This window comes from Antechinus flavipes, chromosome 6 (genome assembly GCF_016432865.1).
Source record: "Antechinus flavipes isolate AdamAnt ecotype Samford, QLD, Australia chromosome 6, AdamAnt_v2, whole genome shotgun sequence".
Lineage (NCBI taxonomy): Eukaryota > Metazoa > Chordata > Mammalia > Dasyuromorphia > Dasyuridae > Antechinus > Antechinus flavipes.
Window position 1 is genome coordinate 245,575,581 of NC_067403.1, and position 18,087 is coordinate 245,593,667.

The 18,087-nt window shown below is 33.0% G+C and overlaps 1 protein-coding gene across 1 annotated transcript; it reads left to right on the plus strand.

The window, feature by feature from the left end:
• The first annotated feature begins 7,742 nt into the window (after positions 1 to 7,742).
• On the plus strand, positions 7,743 to 8,696 carry LOC127540270 (olfactory receptor 8K3-like). The gene has a single exon (XM_051964884.1). The coding sequence runs from the start codon at positions 7,746 to 7,748 to the stop codon at positions 8,694 to 8,696; it is 951 nt and encodes a 316-aa protein (XP_051820844.1). The 5' UTR covers positions 7,743 to 7,745.
• The last annotated feature ends 9,391 nt before the right edge of the window (positions 8,697 to 18,087 follow it).

An 18,087-nucleotide genomic window follows, 5' to 3' on the forward strand; every position in this document is an offset into this window, starting at 1 on the left:
GATTACTCAATAGGGAAAGAGTAGAGGAAGGCAATAAGGGAAATGTCAAAGAGTATAAAAAAGAAGAAAGATTAAGGGTAACAGTTAAGAAAAACAGTTTCTTTAAAATGGAACAGAATAAAGAGAAGTATAAATAGAACAATATGCAGTCAGTAATGATAATGTGAATGTGAATGGAATGAGTTCTCTATAAGAGAAGCAGATAGTAGAACAGATTGGAAACCGAAATTCAAAAATGTTGTTTAGAAGAGACATAGTTGAAACACAAAGTCACACACAAAATTAAAATAAAATATTGGTATAGAATCTATTATGGTTCAGCTAAAGCAAAAGCAAAAAAAAAAAAGTAGGGGTAAATCAAGAGATATTCTTTTATACATATCAGAAAAGATGAGTTCTGGAAGGAATTAATGCAAACATGTATACGAGGCCATCAATTATTGCTTGACCCAAACCAGAGAGTAGTCCTTTTTTGGAAAGGAGCAACTGATTTGGCTATGAGTCAGTCAAATGGACTGCCCACTGAGATTCTTAAGATCTACCAAAGACTTTGCTTGCCTTATATTCTACCATTGTTTCTTAAACTTTTTTTTTTTCTGTTTGTGACTCTGTTTGCCCAAGAAATTTTAAGGAACCTCAGGTATATAAAATAGATATACAAATCAAACATTTACTGATATACCATAATTTCACAATTCTCACATTCAATAACACAATCCCACATGAGGTTGTGACCTACATTTTGAGAAGCTTTGTGCTAGTCTACCCCTTCAATATTCTTCTTTTTCATAAGTATTAAAATTGACATCTCAGTGTCCAACAAGAAATCAGTCCCTCAATATGGGCTGTGGATCATGCCAAATTGTCATCTCATTGAATCTAAATGATAAATATACCTCCTGTGCCATCAACTCCATAACCAGGAATATATCAGGAAACTGTCTTACCATGGTTTGCCCTTGGGTTTCAGGCAGAGGCCTATTGTGGTATCTTTCTTGTCAATAGTCCAATTTTTTTAAGCAAGAAAACTGTGATGAAACAGAGAGTAAGCAGCCCTACAATTTGAATACCTGCAGAATGACCATTGAATTGCCCTGGTCTATAGGTTGTAGCTTTGTTTTGCTCTGTAAAGACTAACTGAACCAGTAAATAGAAGTCTTTCCAATGGAACATTTCACACAAACATAGCATCCAAGGTGTTTGAACAAGAAAATAATCTCAAAATTTGGCCTGCCATATACTACTGACTGAAATTAAGGACCATAATAGTAATAACTAAGCAATTTTTCAAGTGTTTTGGGTTAACCCTGAACTTGCATACTCTTTTATATCAACAATCACTGGGGCAGTCAGATCCCTAATTTAAGGGATTTAAGATTCTTTGGGAAAATCTATGCCAGAATATCCCAGCTTAAAGGGATGATACATCCCTTTGTGTTGTTCTGATGTAGAAATTGTAAAAATAAGGATTTTGGACTATTAACTTTTGAAATTCTATTTGGTAGGCCACCTACCACTCTTCTAAGGCTAGAAAATGAGAATATGAGGCTAGCCAAAGGGGACAAAAGCCAGCCAAGGTATGTGATTTATCTGCCTAATTCCCTTTCAGAAGTCTATAATGAAGCTTCATATAAACTCTGCCTTTGGAAGCAGGTACACATCCATTTGGGACAGAAATCTATATTTGTGATTGAAATTTCAAGAAGACATTCTTAAGACCTTCTGTAAATGATATTTTCCTGCTGACAAGTCATACTGCCATTAATGCTACTGAACAGATGCCCTGGATAGATTACTGCCACATAAAGCCTATATGAACATGCCCAATGAGAAATACCCTTGAGAGTATACAACTATTGAACAGATTCTTAATTCACAAATATTAATTTGCTAAATGATGGTAAAATTGAAAAACAGAGGTAGGAGGGGAAGTCTAGTAAGGAAGAGGAAATGAGAACAGCAATGGGAATAAATAAAGACTATTCAGTATATGACCAATCAAAATAGGGACTTGAGATTGGCTTATTGGATCAAATTTTCACAGTGTTACAATTTTTGACCATCTTCCGTGAAAAAAAAAAATATTAGTACCAATAATAACTAATTTTGAAACTATTTTCACACATTTATTGGAGAGCAAAGTGACATGGAAAGAGACTTTAGTAATGAGTCCCTAAAGTGCCTTTATTCCCCTAGTGAAAAATCCATATAATGAAGTTTTTTTTTCTTAATTATATGAAGCTGAAGACATCATATTATATGTTACTTAGAAAAGGCCATACAATTCTTCAGGAACAAGCAAAAACCTTAGCAAGATTCTTGGGATTAGGGCAAATGAGCATAGGGTACAGCTTTTCTCCTCTACAGGTAGGTTGCTCTACTGCACTGCACTTTTGATTTATTTGACTTTTCTTCATTTTGTTTTATCAGAGCAAAACAATGTTATCAAAAGCTTTAATGTGATTCTTTAATGTGATTAAAAAGATTTAATGTGACAGACACCCATCACTTATTCATAAGGTGTAGAATGTTATTTCTGTCTCAATCATGTTTGCATCAGCTCAAGGAGAGAAAAATGTACAAATCTTATTTCCAGGCTATCTGAGTCTAAAATAGAAAAAAAAAAAGATAGGTGTTGAACTTTTATTATTTTCACCTTGAGGTTCTCTTTCCTAGCAGCTATATACAAATGACCCTTCCTACATCTGAAGTTGTTGATCAAATTTTGAGTGACTCTCCAGGATACTGAGAGGTTAAGAAAGGCACAATAGATCACACTAGTAATCAGAGGAAGGAAAAGAGGGAGTACAAAGAAATTCTCAGCTTTGTCCTTGCTTTCTAATCAGTTACAGCAGGACTTCCTGATTCTAAGATCATTTCTATTGTCACTCAGATGATTTCAGAGTTACAAAGGGGAAAAAAAGAAATTAACTCTTGACTTCCTGGACTGATAGAAGATTACTGTAATTAGGGAGTCTAATAATTTTCTTCAGTTTGGGGAAAGCTGTAATTGAGAGTTAAGGGGGAAAACCTTGAATCTCAATTTAATTTTGCTTTGGAAGTTGTCCCCATGGCATTGTTTCTTTGAGTAAAACTGCTCTGATACTGGGGAGAGACAGTTTAAAATGTAATTGGAATTGGATTTCTAATCTAGAAAAAAGTCACATTTCTACATCGCTTTAAGATTTGAGAAATCCTTTGGGTCAATAATTTGGTTTATACATTCTAACAGTTTGGTTCTTTGGATTGGTTATATAAAAGAATGTTCAACCCAAGCAAGAAAATAGGAACTTATCTGAAATTCCCATTTTAAATTTATAAGTTTGATAAATATTCATTTAGAAAGGACCATGAAGGACATATTGAACAACAGATGTCTGAATGTAGAAAGACCCCTAACATCTCATTAAATCCACAAGGTTGATGATGTCTAGTGAACTTTATTAGGCATAGTTCTCTGCTTTATAGTTTTCATGGACATGAAATCAACAATGTACAGGTTAATCTAAACAAGTAGCTTTCTGAAAACATCAACACAATACTCTTTAAAACTTAATCTACATTATTAATGCTTTCTTCATCTCATTCATGCTTCTAGAGAGTCAACAACACTTAGGCAGGTTTATTTCCTATTTATGATTGTTTACACTTGAAATCTAAACATTTAATAAAGCAGCTGGGAGGAGTTCCAGCAGATCCCTTGGTTAGAGTTGAGCTCATTGTTTCTATGCAGAATACATCAAAATCCTCAAGATAAATCTCTGGTTTGTCCGGAATTTAACAGTTCTATTTCCAAAGGTATACCTGATCTGATCACATTCACCACCACTCAAAATTCCCTATTTCTGAGCTGTTAAAGCAAAACTTAAGTAACTCACAATCATGTTTTACAATGTTTTCCATGAACCAGTTTTGAATTTGAGACTCATAATACTGCAATCTACCACCACCCAATTGATTTACTTCTTTTCTATTAGTCAATAATTTACACAAGTTTTCCTCTTACAGTCATTTAGGAGTATTGTAAATGTTAAATGTGTTTCACCTCAAGGCTTTACTTGTACAGCTCTAGGAATGGCAAACTCCTATCCTCCAAAAAAAGTCATTTGAGTTTTGAAGTTTGAATTTGAGTTTTATTTTGCTTTTTTGTTTTTCAAAATCTGTTTTGTTCTACTATTTCTATGTATTGATCTTATTTCTACTTTGATGAGCTTAAAAGAATCAGAAAAATCTTTCTTTTGACAATTCTTTAAAATTTTGACAAGAGATGCTTCATATCAATTGATCTCAAATCTTTCTTTAGATTAAACATTTCCACTTCCTTTACCTAATATTTACATGATAAAGTTTCAAGTGTCTTCCTGTCAAAGATATTTGCCAGTTGGTCAATATGCAACCTTTAATACTGTATCCAGAATTGAAACAAATGAGATTTGATCAAGGCAATGTTTCCAATAATTCAGTTTAACATTTATTATTGATATCAAACATCAATTAACCCAAGTTCCCAAGTTATATTTATCATAGCAAATCTTGTCTTGATAAATAGCAAAGTTGGAGCTTCACATTTTGATTATTTCATTACAAAAGAGTGACTTGTCAATTTATCAATAAATTTTGCTTCAGAAACTACTATTAATCAGAACTTTGCTAATTGCTGGGGGAAGGGAGGGTAGAGTTCTGTTTGTTTTATCTTGCTCTGTAATCCACATGCCTGAAATATTACCCTTATCTTTTCAAGTTCCAATTTCTTTTTTTTCCATGAACATTGGCCAAGTGTTCCAGTTTTATATGAACTTAGCCATCCTGAGAAGATGGAAAACAGAAAACCTTTTCTACTTGAGCTTCCCACATAATAACTATCACTGTTTTGTATGAGACACTTCTTTTCATGTATTTAAGACATCTTCCCAACCCTTCCTTAGTTACTGACAAAATGGCATCAATGTGCTACACATTACTGATCTCCCAGTGAATGTTTTGATCTATACAGCCTGTGGAACAAGGATACCAAGGAGGCTCTGAAGAGAGCCTTCACCAAGTCTTACCAAACTTTAAAAAACCTACAAATTGACAAAGAGTAAATAAAGTCATTCACAAGCTGAATTAAAATTTATAGCATTGCTATGTTTATGGCAGCAAATTACAGGAATGTAAGACAACCGGGCAGTAAATTAGTTAAATAGAAAGAAAAGAAAGCACAAAAAAGTCCCATAAGAGAGAAGAGAGATAGATCTGGTACCCTATCTGTAGATATAGTCAAGTATAGAAGCAAGTGAGAAAGAAGAAAACAAGCTTGGTGGAGGTAGGGAGATATAAGAAAAGAGTAGAGAATAAAGAAAAATCAACTGAAATGTGGAAACCAGAAGATAATGTACTGAGAAGTTTATATTAACCTCTTTGGAATTATCTTATTGTTAGTCATAGGATTGTGCAATACTGTATATGGATGGACTAGAGGTATAAATGTAATTTGCAGGAGAACTTAAAATTTCAGAAATCTGATTAAAACCACATGATTATTGATTTTTATTTTGGTAAATGATCTAATAATTCTCTAGTTTCATTCAAACTCTCCAGTGGTATAGTCTAAGATGGAAATTCCATTTTCCTTAGTCCACTAAGTTAATAAGTATCTTTTAAGCAGCATTACTCTGCCACCCAGCTGTCATAAAGCACTATATAATTATACATATATAGTATTCTTATCATTAAAATAGCATAAATTCATCTTAAATGCAGTAATAGGTGAGAGAATATTTATAGAAATCATAGCCAAATAGGAGAATTTTCTCTAACATGTGGATATCAACTTGAGAATCATGAAGGTTGTAACTTTGGGGCACTATTGTAATAAGCTTTTGATACCTACAATTCTGTTCCACTGCTAATGTTTGTCATAGAATTAATTAGGACTCTGTAAATTGATGACCCTGGGATCTACTAGATATTTTTAATATTGAAACTAGGAATCTTTGCACATATCTTGGATTATGACTCAGAATTGAGCTGATGTGAGATCTTCAGCAAGTACAGATGTGATAAGTAAGTGTATTTCTTAAGGATTACACAAAGACAATTTAAGAACATTTTTGAAGCTTTCTATTTGTTACAGATGAGATATTAGATAATATGGTCATCATCGCCCTTCTTTAAATTACAATGAGTCACACTGACCATTTTTTTGAAAGTAACACGGGTTCATTAATTTCTTTTTTATTTTTTTAATTTTTTTATTATAGGTTTTTATTTACAAGTTATATGCATGGGTAATTTTACAGCACTGACAATTGCCAAACCTTTCATTCCATTTTTTTCCCTTCTCCCCCCATTTTCTTCCCCCAGTGGTAGGTTGACCAATACATCAAATATATTAAAGTATAAATTAAATACAATAAATATACATGCCCTAACAGTTATTTTGCTGTAGAAAAAGAATCGGACTTTGAAATAGTGTACTATTAGTCTGTGAAGGAAATAAAAAATGCAAATGGACAAAAATAGAGGGATTGGGAATTCTATGTAATGGTTCATAGTCATCTCCCAGAGTTCTTTCACTGAATATAGCTGGTTCAATTCATTATTGCTATATTGGAACTGATTTGGTTCATCTCATTGCTGGAGATGGCCATGCCCATCAGAACTGATCATCATATAGTATTGTTGTTGAAGTATATAATGATCTCCTGGTCCTGCTCATTTCACTCAGCATTAGTTAATGTATTTTGTTAATTTCTTGAAGTAATTACAGGAGATATGGTTGTTTCTATGATATGTGAAGGACTCTGGCAAAATACATTTTCTGTAAATAGTTATATATCTTCCAATGATGAGAGGAAGAAATGAAAAGAAGATTATAGCTCTACTTGCTGTGGTAGGTAAGAGGAAAAATTGGAATAAAAAGTTCCCTTCTCAAATCAATTTATTTCTTTTCAATCTGATTGAAATAAAATATTATTTTATGGATAGTCATAAACAAAAACAAAAAAACATTCCAATTTGCTTTGCCCTGCTGCCTTCTGAGAAGGTTCAGACTATGTTCCATAATATCAAGGGTCCAAAGTTATTTCCTCTGAACTTGATAACTATAGAGACTTTTGATATTACTGGGTGAGAAGATATAAGTGAATTATCTGATAGTGAAATGTCTCTCTTTGTTTTATAATACGCTGAAATTTATAATTTCCCTTAGGGTAAGTTCTGCTTTTTTGTCCAATGTATCTTCATATTAAGACTAAAACACATTACATACCTATTTTTGGAAGTTTATTTGTGCTTTTATTAGGAAGATGGTTAAGTGGCTTTTTTTTTTTTTTAACAGAAACCATCCGGTTATAAATTTTAGTTGACCAATATCAGCGAAATTTCATGCAATTATAGAAATGAAAAGGCATATGGATGATTGGATACTAATAATGGTTAGTAAACCAATCTCCTTTGAGATACAATATTGTTATTCATGGTACCATCATAAAAACAAACTTTATAAACGTAACTTTTTATGTGTCATTGAAAATAATAATTAAATATATCAAAAATTTGCCCAGGTTCAACCTCAATCATATCAACAGCAAAGGAATCTGTCTCTGAGGCATACACCAAGGAAACATCATGGGAAGTAAGGAGACCTTTGCTGGATTCCTTGATATTACATTGAAAAGTGAAAGTACACACCTGATCTTTTGTGAGTGGTGCATCCTATATTGAAAGAGCATATGCCAAACTGTTTTCCTTGGCTGGAAGAAATGGATAATTGTAATGAGACTACATCAATTCAAGTAACTGAATTCATTCTCATGGGCATCACAAATCATCCTGATCTACAAATTCCTCTTTTTCTTGTGTTCCTCATCATCTACATGATAACAGCTTTGGGGAATCTGGGTTTGATTATCTTAATCAAAATTGATTCTCACCTGAAAACACCCATGTACTTTTTTCTAAGGAATCTGGCATTTATTGATCTTGGATACTCCACTGCCATTGGCCCCAAAATGTTGGTTAATTTTGTAGTGGAGGAAAATGTCATATCTTATATTGGATGTGCAAGCCAGCTAGTAATTTTTATAACATTAATAATAAGTGAGCTTTATATGTTATCAGTGATGGCCTATGATCGCTATGTAGCTATCTGTAATCCCCTATTGTACATGGTCATTATGTCAGACAGAGTGTGTTATCTTTTGGTGGCCATCCCATATGTCTACAGCTCCTTTCAAGCACTACTGACAACAATTAAGATTTTTAATTCCTCTTTTTGGGAATCTAATGTAATTAGTCATTTTTATTGTGATAGTCTCCCCCTCCTGAGTATTTTATGCAAAGATGCAAAGGATGTAGAGTTATTTATTCTGAGCCTTTCTTCTTTTAATTTAATTTTCTCTCTCCTGGTTGTTCTTTTTTCATATGGACTCATTCTTATGGCCATCCTCAGGATGAACTCTGCTGAAGGCAGACGCAAAGCCTTTTCCACCTGTGGCTCCCATCTCACAGTGGTGGTTGTGTTCTATGGGACACTAACTTTTATGTACTTGCAACCCAAGTCTAGTCATTCCTTTGATACAGACAAGATGGCGTCTGTTTTTTATACCCTGGTCATTCCCATGCTTAACCCTTTGATCTATAGTTTGAGAAATAAGGAAGTGAAAGATGCCTTGAAAAGAGCCATAGAGAAACAATGCAAATGGCTTCTTTAATGTCTCTCCCTTTCAAAGAGTCATTTTTTTCTTTTTTATTTTCTATTTAGCAAAGCAGAAATTTACTTATTAGCATCTGTGGCCTTGAGGTTAAAACAAAATCACTCTACACTAAAGAGTACCAAGGAGAAAATTTAGAGAAACATATCTTTTATTTAAATTCTCATCAGTGACATAAACACAATAAATATAATATTTTTCCTTAGTGTTTCCTACAAAAAGGTATCTATCTAGTTCCTGAAGCAAACCATTTTATTTTGGGATTGCTCTAATTGTTCTGTTGTAGTGTTTTGTCATTGTTTCTTTGTTCTCTTGACATTGCCTAAATTTGCCTTTGTCACATCTCTCCAGTATTCCTGTTTCTTATTTCTGGGGTTAATTGGAATAAGTCAGTTTCCTCTTCAGTGACACAATCCTATATATAATTGAAAACAACTTTTGTTCCACACTTTAGAAAACCAAACCTTCTTTTCTTTTGACTAAAATTTCTTCCAAATACCTTCAACTGATTGGTTGATAATTTGATTGATTCATAAAACTCCTTCACAAATTCAGGTTATAGTAAGGAAAAAGCATCCTAATCGATGTATTCCAAAGTTAAAAGGGTTACCTCAGAAGGTTGATATTTTGAAAAACTTCAAGAAAATATTTTGTCACAATTTTTCATTATATCCTTGATTGGATTCTTGTTTATGGAAAAGTTTAACTTTATGCTTTACTAGACAGGACTTGAGTTGTAGATGCAAGATCTAGCAGGAACTTTCTTTTGAGAATCAGTAAAACACTATTGTTTTTTTCTTCCTTCTCAATAGAAATAAAGTAGATAAAGAAGAAACAAAATTATCTCTCTTTGCAGATGATATGATTTAGAGAATCCTAGACAATCCACTTTAAAAATACTGGAAACAATGAACAACTTTAGCAAAGTTGCAGGATGTAAAATAAACCCACTTAAATCATCAGAATTTCTATGTGTTATTAATGAAATCCAGCAGCAAGAGATAATAAAAGTGCACTTAAAATAACTGTAGATAATATAAAATATTAGATAATCTACCTAGCAAGACAAAGCCAAAAACAATATGAACACAATGACAAAATACTTTTCACACAAATAAAGTTAGATCTAAACAATTGGAAAACTAACAAGTGCTCATGGGCAGACTGAACTAATAAAATAAAAATGATACTCCTACCTAAACTAACTTACTTATTTAGTGCCATACCAATTAGACTACCAGGAAATTAGTTTATAGAGCTAGAAAAAGTAGTAACAAAATTCGTGTAAAAGAACAAAATGTCAGGAATTTCAAGGAAATTAATAAAATTAATGAAAAAATGCAAATGAAGGTAGCTTAGATGTATCAGAACTAAAAGTCATCAAAATCATTTGGTACTGGCTAAGAAATAGTAGATCAGTAAAATAGGTTGGGTTCACAATGACTACAGTAACTTGGTGCTTGATAAACCCATAGACTTCAGCATCTAGGATAACAACACACTTTTTTGACAAAAAAAAATCTAGAAAAACTAGAAAATAGTATGAAACAAGCCATATTAACCAACACCTAGCACCCTATACTAAGATAAGATTAAATGGGCTCATGATTTAGAAATAAAGGGTGATATTATAAGCAAATTCAGGGAGAATCTACTTGTCAGATATGTGGAGAAAAAGGAATTTATGATCAAAGAAGAATTAGAGAAAATTATTAAATGAAAAATGGATTATTTTTATTATATTAAGTTAAAAAGGTTATAAGACAAACAAACTAATAGATTGGAAGGGAAGCCAAAAACTGGAAAAATTTTATATTCAATGTTTCTGTTAAGGTTCCATTTCTGAAATATATAGTGAACTAACCCCAATTTATAAGAATTCAAGTCACTCCCCAATTGATAAATAGTCAAAGGATATGAACAGACAATTTTCAGATGAAGAAATTAAAGCTCTTTCTAGTCAAATGAAAAAAATGCTCTAAATCTCTAATGCTTAGAGAAATGCAAATTAAGACAACTCTGAGGAACCATTATATACCTCTCAGATTGGGTAAATTGACAGGAAAAGATAATAATGAAGATTGGAGGGGATGTGAGAGAATTAGGACATCAATACATTGCTGGTGGAGTTCTGAACTGATTCAACCATTCTGGAGAGCAATTTGCAACTATCCCCAAAGGGCTATCAAACTGTGCATACCTTTGATCCAGCAGTGTCTCTTCTGGATCTGTATTCCCATGAGATCATAAAAAGGGGAAATGAAACCTTCTGTTCAAAATGTTTGTAGCAGCCTTTTTTTTTTTTTATATTGAAAGGAACTGAAAACTGAGCAGATACCCATCAATTGAGGAATGGGTGAATAACTTACGGTGTATAAGTATAATGTAAAATAATTGTTTTAAGTTAAATGATGAAGAGGCTGATTTCAGAAAAGCCTGGAAAGGCTTACATGAACTGATTCTAAGTGAAGCAAATAAAACCAGCAACAAGAAGATTATTTGATGATCAACCCTGATGGATTTAGCTATTTTCAATAATTTGATGATCCAAGGCAATGTAATAGACTTGTGACAGAAAGAGCCATCTACATCCCAGGAGAGGACTATTGAGACTGAATGTATATTGCAGCAGTGTTTTCATGTGTTGTTGTTGTTTGTTTCCTTTATTTTTCTCATTCTCCCTCCTTATGATCTGATTTTGCTTATACACAGTGATAAATGTGGAAATATATTTGGAATTATTATATATGTTTACCTATATTGGATTAGTTGCTGCCTGGGGAATGAGAGGTGAGGAGGGAGGGAGAAAAATGTGGAACAAAAAGTTTTGTCTTGGGTGAATTTTAAAAACTACCTTTGCACTTAGTTTGAAAAATAAAAGTTATTATTAAAAAAATAAAATAAAAAGCCTGAAAAATCCTTTGTTTTAATTTATAATATTGCCTGATTTGTTTTTTTTTCCCCTTCTTAACTTTATAATAACATATATTTTATTGATATTCACTATTTTGGGAATTCCTATCACTTCCCATTAATTCACACACACCTCATTTTAGATAGAAACCTTTCCTTATAACAAAAAAATGTAAGTAGATTATTATACTATAGCCATCAAAAACTATTAAATTCCCAAAATGTTATTCATCAGAGGTTCAGGACAAATATGCACATGGTGCTATTAGCTATTGGAGAAAAGGGAAATGGTCATTGAATGGGGGAATGCATAGAATAAGATTATAGAAGAATATTGGGTTCATGTATTACCTGTTATTATTGTACATATCAGGGAACCCCAAGCTATTAAGACCATCAGTAGCAATGCCAAATTAGTCCCTTGAGTTCCTAAAATAAAATTAAGCATTCCTAGATATCCTTCCTATAGTGAACAGAGCAAGACACTAAGGGAATCCAAAGGAAGTAAGTCAACAAGGGAGAGGTGATTAATGGCACTTCTACCAAAGTTCTAAGCCATCTATGCAATAGAGATTTTCTTGTTTAAGTTTTACTTGGCAACATCCCAGAGACAGAGGCCCATTTAAGCTTTAACTTTTGTATTGCCACAAAAATATTCATATCTTGAATATTATATATAAGTAACTCTAAACAATTTGTGTCATGAATATTTTTGGCAATCTACTAAAGTCTATAATAGATGGCTTCTTTGAAAAATTATTTTAAATGTATAGTATAAAATGTAAAGGATTGCAAAAGGAACCAATTATATGGAAATAGTAAATAAAATAATAGAACTCAAGTAAAGATTTCTACCTTATATTCAACCTACATACATATCTTGCCATATACAAATTATAAGCATGTTTTGTAATTTTTCAATTTAACTGTGTCAGTACAAATCTGTTTTATAAACTAAAATAAGTTTGTTTTCCTGAAGATCTCACTTATAACTAGTACTATTTATACACAACAAGAATTTAATAAATATTTTCTGAATAAATGAATGAGTAGATATACTTTGAAATACATACATAAATATACATTGCCTGATTAAAATGCAAACTCATCACCAATATAATTCTTTTCATTCTCTCTACTCATACTTTATGACCAAGCATTATACGCCAAACATAGCAGGCATTTGATAATTGGTTATTGGTTGAGTGATACATAAGGCATACTAGTTGGATCATGAACCATGAAGAAATGTGGTTTTGATATTGGATAAGAATTGAACATATTCTGAATTTGAAATGATTAATTTATTAATGACTAAATGTCAGAGATAAAATTTGAGTGGTTTACAGAGAAGAGAAAGGAAGGAGCAAAGGCAGAGAACAAAAGAAAGGTAGCAGGGGGAAAGCAATAAGAATAGCCACTGTTAAACCAGCTATACTAGGGTACATGGGACCAATTGACCAACTTTTGGTGAATGTGTCATATTTTCTTTATGTGCTAAAAATAATCTTTGACAATCACTCTTTCACAAGAATAGTTTACATGTAAAAGTAACAACTCTAAATCACACTCTTTCCATTAATTCACTTGAGGGCCAAATTGATATGAAAAGGATGTCTTAATAATTAGTCCCTAAAGTGCCCTTGCTCCCCAGTGGAAGTGGCCTGTATTGGGATTTTTTTTTTTTTTAGTGTGGTATCTGATGCTAGAGACTGAAAGTTTGCCATACATCAGAAGTCTCACAAAATTTAAGGAACAAGCAAAATTCCATTGAAAAAATTAATGGGGCTGAACCATCTTAGTACAGGACACCAATTTCTCATCCATTGGTAAGTCACTCTTTGTATTTTTTCCCCTCAACAAACCAATTTGAACAAAATCTGAGCAATCTTTATTATACTATTTAACCTACCTTTATGTTACACAGATAGCTATCAGTTAAACCAATAGCTAAAATGATGTTTTTGTCTCTGTGGAGTTTGAATAAGCCCATAAAAAGAATATTATTCAAGTCCTTTTGTAGGAATGAAATTATGAGCCTAAAATTGAGAAGGTAACTTGTAAGCTTTAACTAGTTTCCATGTTAAGCTATTTTTTCTAGTGCTATACAGAAGTTCCTTAATTCATATACATATCTTGTTTAAAATATTAGTACTCTATCTAGAGAATTGATGGTATATTTGGAAAGAAAACAAAATCAAGATAAATCATTCATCAATAGGAGCAGATGATTTTGTTGTAATTGCTGTTTTTTTTTCTTTTGAAACCAACTCAGTGTGTGATAATAGGAGTTTCAAAAATGTTTGAACTAAAATCTTCAGATAATATTATATATATATACATATATGATATAAGATGCAACAGAAAATAACCAAAGATAGGGAACACTAGCAGTCTCTGATGTTCTAATGACCAAGGGGTAAATTTTTCATGGATGTTTGAATAACTAGATAGATTTGTTCATAGGATAATAACATAGGGTAGTTTAAGGTATACTACTATAATGGTTCTCTCATTCTCTACCAAACCATTGTTTGTTTGGCAAGTATTAACAACACAGTCATTGATTACAAATTATTTCTAAATAGAACAGATAGACTTGTTGAGAGGAGAAGAAAAATAATATATATATTTAAATAATGAGGAAAAGATATTCACATCCTATTAAGAGATTTGGATTCATGAGTAACAAAACTTATTTTTAAATGCTAAATCCACAATAAACATATAAGGCAAAGGACCTAGTCTTCATATTGTGGTAGAAAATTTTAGGAAGCAAGATCTTTGAAGTAGATTATATGATTAGTGTGGGAATGGTTTGTCAGGGATGTTCCTGAAAATATGATAGTAAACCTAGGTTTAGAGAGAAATTATCATTTTCCCCTCCATTTCAAAAGAATTTTTTTTCTTTTTGCATAGGTCTTTATTTCTACTGAATTTCTGCTAAATAATCACCTACAATTTCTTTGGCTGGTATCATCAATGATTGCAATTGGCATCATTTCATGTGTGCAATAGTGTTAAAAAGTCTACACCTGTTTCAATTGTGGTGATTGTTTTGGCCATACTGACAGATAATTGAAGTTCATGAGCTTTGAAATAAATCCATTCAAACCCACTTCACCATTTTGATTTGTTGAATGTAACACTAATTGGTTAGCAACTCACCAAAATGGTTGATTTTAGTTTCCCTCTTCTTTTTTCTTCTCTCCCTTCCCTTTCCTTCCTTTCTTCAACTCCCTGTTTCTCTCTCCTTCCCTTTGCTTCATCTTTCCCTTGGTTCTAATTTTCTCTCTTCCTTTTTTTCCTTTTCTTCCTTTCTCCTTCTCTCCCTTCCTATGTTTCTCCTTTTCCTTCCTTTCTCTTCTCTCCCTTCCCTTTCCTTCCTTTCTTCTCTCCCTTCTATGTTTCTCCTTTTTCTTCCTTTCTCCTTCTTCCCTTCCTATGTTTCTCCTTTTTTTCCTTTCTCCTTCTCTCTTCCTATGTTTCTCCTTTTCCTTCCTTTCTCCTTCTCTCCCTTCCTATGTTTCTCCTTTTCCTTCCTTTCTCCTTCTTCCCTTCCTATGTTTTCCTTTTTTCCTTCTTTCTCCTTCTCTCCCTTCCTATGTTTCTCCTTTTTCTTCCTTTCTCCTTCTCTCCCTTCCTATGTTTCTCCTTTTCCTTCCTTTCTCCTTCTCTCCTTCTATGTTTCTCCTTTTCCTTCCTTTCTCCTTCTCTCCCTTCCTATGTTTCTCCTTTTTCCTTCCTTTCTCCTTCTCTCCCTTCCTATGTTTCTCCTTTTTCCTTCCTTTCTCCTTCTTCCCTTCCTATGTTTCTCCTTTTCCTTCCTTTCTCCTTCTCTCCCTTCCTATGTTTCTCCTTTTCCTTCCTTTCTCCTTCTCTCCCTTCCTATGTTTCTCCTTTTCCTTCCTTTCTCCTTCTCTCTTCCTATGTTTCTCCTTTTTCTTCCTTTCTCCTTCTCTCCCTTCCTATGTTTCTCCTTTTCCTTCCTTTCTCCTTCTCTCCCTTCCTATGTTTCTCCTTTTCCTTCCTTTCTCCTTCTCTCCCTTCCTATGTTTCTCCTTTTCCTTCCTTTCTCCTTCTCTCCCTTCCTATGTTTCTCTTTTTTCCTTCCTTTCTCCTTCTCTCCTTCCTATGTTTCTCCTTTTCCTTCCTTTCTCCTTCTCTCCCTTCCTATGTTTCTCCTTTTCCTTCCTTTCTCCTTCTCTCCCTTCCTATGTTTCTCCTTTTCCTTCCTTTCTCCTTCTCTCCCTTCCTATGTTTCTCCTTTTCCTTCCTTTCTCCTTCTTCCCTTCCTATGTTTCTCCTTTTCCTTCCTTTCTCCTTCTCTCCCTTCCTATGTTTCTCCTTTTCCTTCCTTTCTCCTTCTCTCCCTTCCTATGTTTCTCCTTTTCCTTCCTTCCTTCCTTTTCCCATCCTTCCCTCTGTCCCTTTTCTTCCTGCCCTTTTTCTTTCCTTCTTTTCTCCATCCCTCTCTCTATTCCTTCATCCCTTCCTCCTCTTTTTTCCTTTTTTCATTCTTTCTTTTTTTCTTCCTGGAATTTATGAAGACCCTTTGGTAATGCAAGAAGAGGATAGAGAATCAGTTTGGAATATATCATTAGAGAAAAGCTTGAAAGAGTTAAGCTTTTGCAAGCTTATCTATTGTATAGAACATATCAGGTGTATTTTTCTAAGGCTTGATTTGCCTCACTTTCCCAGACTGGATGTGCCATGGCTACTCATGAGTCAATCCCTCTTCCCAGTCCATATCTGACTGAGATTGCTTTATTTCTCATGTTTTTGAGAGTTCCATGTGTGGGTGAAAAATTGTGAAGTTACCTGATCAGCTTTAATCCCATTCAAGTTCAGAACTCTAACCTCATTCTACTCAGGAGCAGGAACTGCAAGTGTATATCTCTCTGTCTGACCATCAATTGTCTTAAAAACCTAACTTGCTTGTCTGAATTGTGGGACTTTTTTCTGGCTTAAAATATATATGAATTATGATGATTGAAACATCTCTGAACAGAATCAAAGGAATTATGAGAACTCTGTTAAATAAAAATGCTCATATTTCTGCTGTACTTTAAGCTTGCAAATCAATGCAGAGACAATCAACTATGATAGATTTGGTTTTTCTCATTGGTTCAGTGATCCAAGGTAATTCTAATAAATTTTGGATAGAGAACACCATCTACATCCAGAGAGCAAACTATGGAGACTGAATATATAACCATACCTGCTATGTTCACTTTATTTTTTTCTTCTATTTTTTAAAAATTTTCCCTTGTGGTTTTTCTTTTTGTTCTGACTTTTTTTTCCATCATGATTCATATGGAAATATATAAAAACTAGAAATGTGCATGTATAACAAAAAGAAAAAAAGAAAAAGAAAGAAAAAAAATCAATGCAGAATCCTACAGTAGGCTTAATGGTTAAAACATGAGATGAGGTTAACATAGAAGCTTGATTTCACAGATTTCACAGAAGGATTTGACTGGTCAGCATTGTTATTCTTTATTGTATCACCTCTTAATTCCTACACATATTAAAGTTGGAAGTGATAGCAAAGAATCTCACTTGGAAAGGACTATGAAAGATATTTTGACTAACTGGTGTCTGAGCCAGCATTTGCCTATATAAATAACCTAAGTAATCCACAAGTTTGAAGAACTCTAGAAAAAGGGAGCCCAGTACTTCACAGGGTGCTCTCAATTAGGGATACTGTTCTTTGTGAAGATATATCCCCTTATCTCTTCCATGAAAATTAAATCCATGTCTTTATAAGTCACTTCCTTTATCCAGAACTGATTTCATTAAGTCCAGACAGAAAACATCTCATACTTTAAAAAAATGACCCTAGTGCAAAGAAAACTCAGAATTATTTTTTATCCATTTATTTATTATTGTTTAGAACTACATTGTACTCAGAATTGTTGTCATACTTTCAACTGTTCTTCTTTTCTGTCATTCATTTACATAGGTTCAAAATTTACTCTTCTCCTAAAATTATTTGTATAGATTCATAATTTTAATATTTTCTCCCTAACATCCTCCATCTGACAAACTCCAGTGATGGTAAACTTCCAGCCTTTCAAGACAGACCAACTCACTTTTAGGCAGTTGTATTGTTTTATATTGATTTACTTTAATTTTATGGAAATCTGATTTTCTGCCCCCCCATTATGTTATTCTTATTGTCCAAATAGAATAAGTAGGATATCTTCCTCAAAATGAGAGACATGATTCATCCAGCTCCCCATTTTATTCCATTAAGTATTAATCAGTTCAATGTGATTACATGACGATTAACAATAGTTAGAAAGTATTAGTTTAGCCCTATAACAATAATACAAGAATAGCATATATTGATAAATATTTTATGTAAAGAGACTATGACAACATAGATTAATTCTTATAGTAGATCTCAAATTTTATATTGTACATTCACTGTTTACCACTTATTTAACAGTTAGGAAGTACACCTGTGTAATGG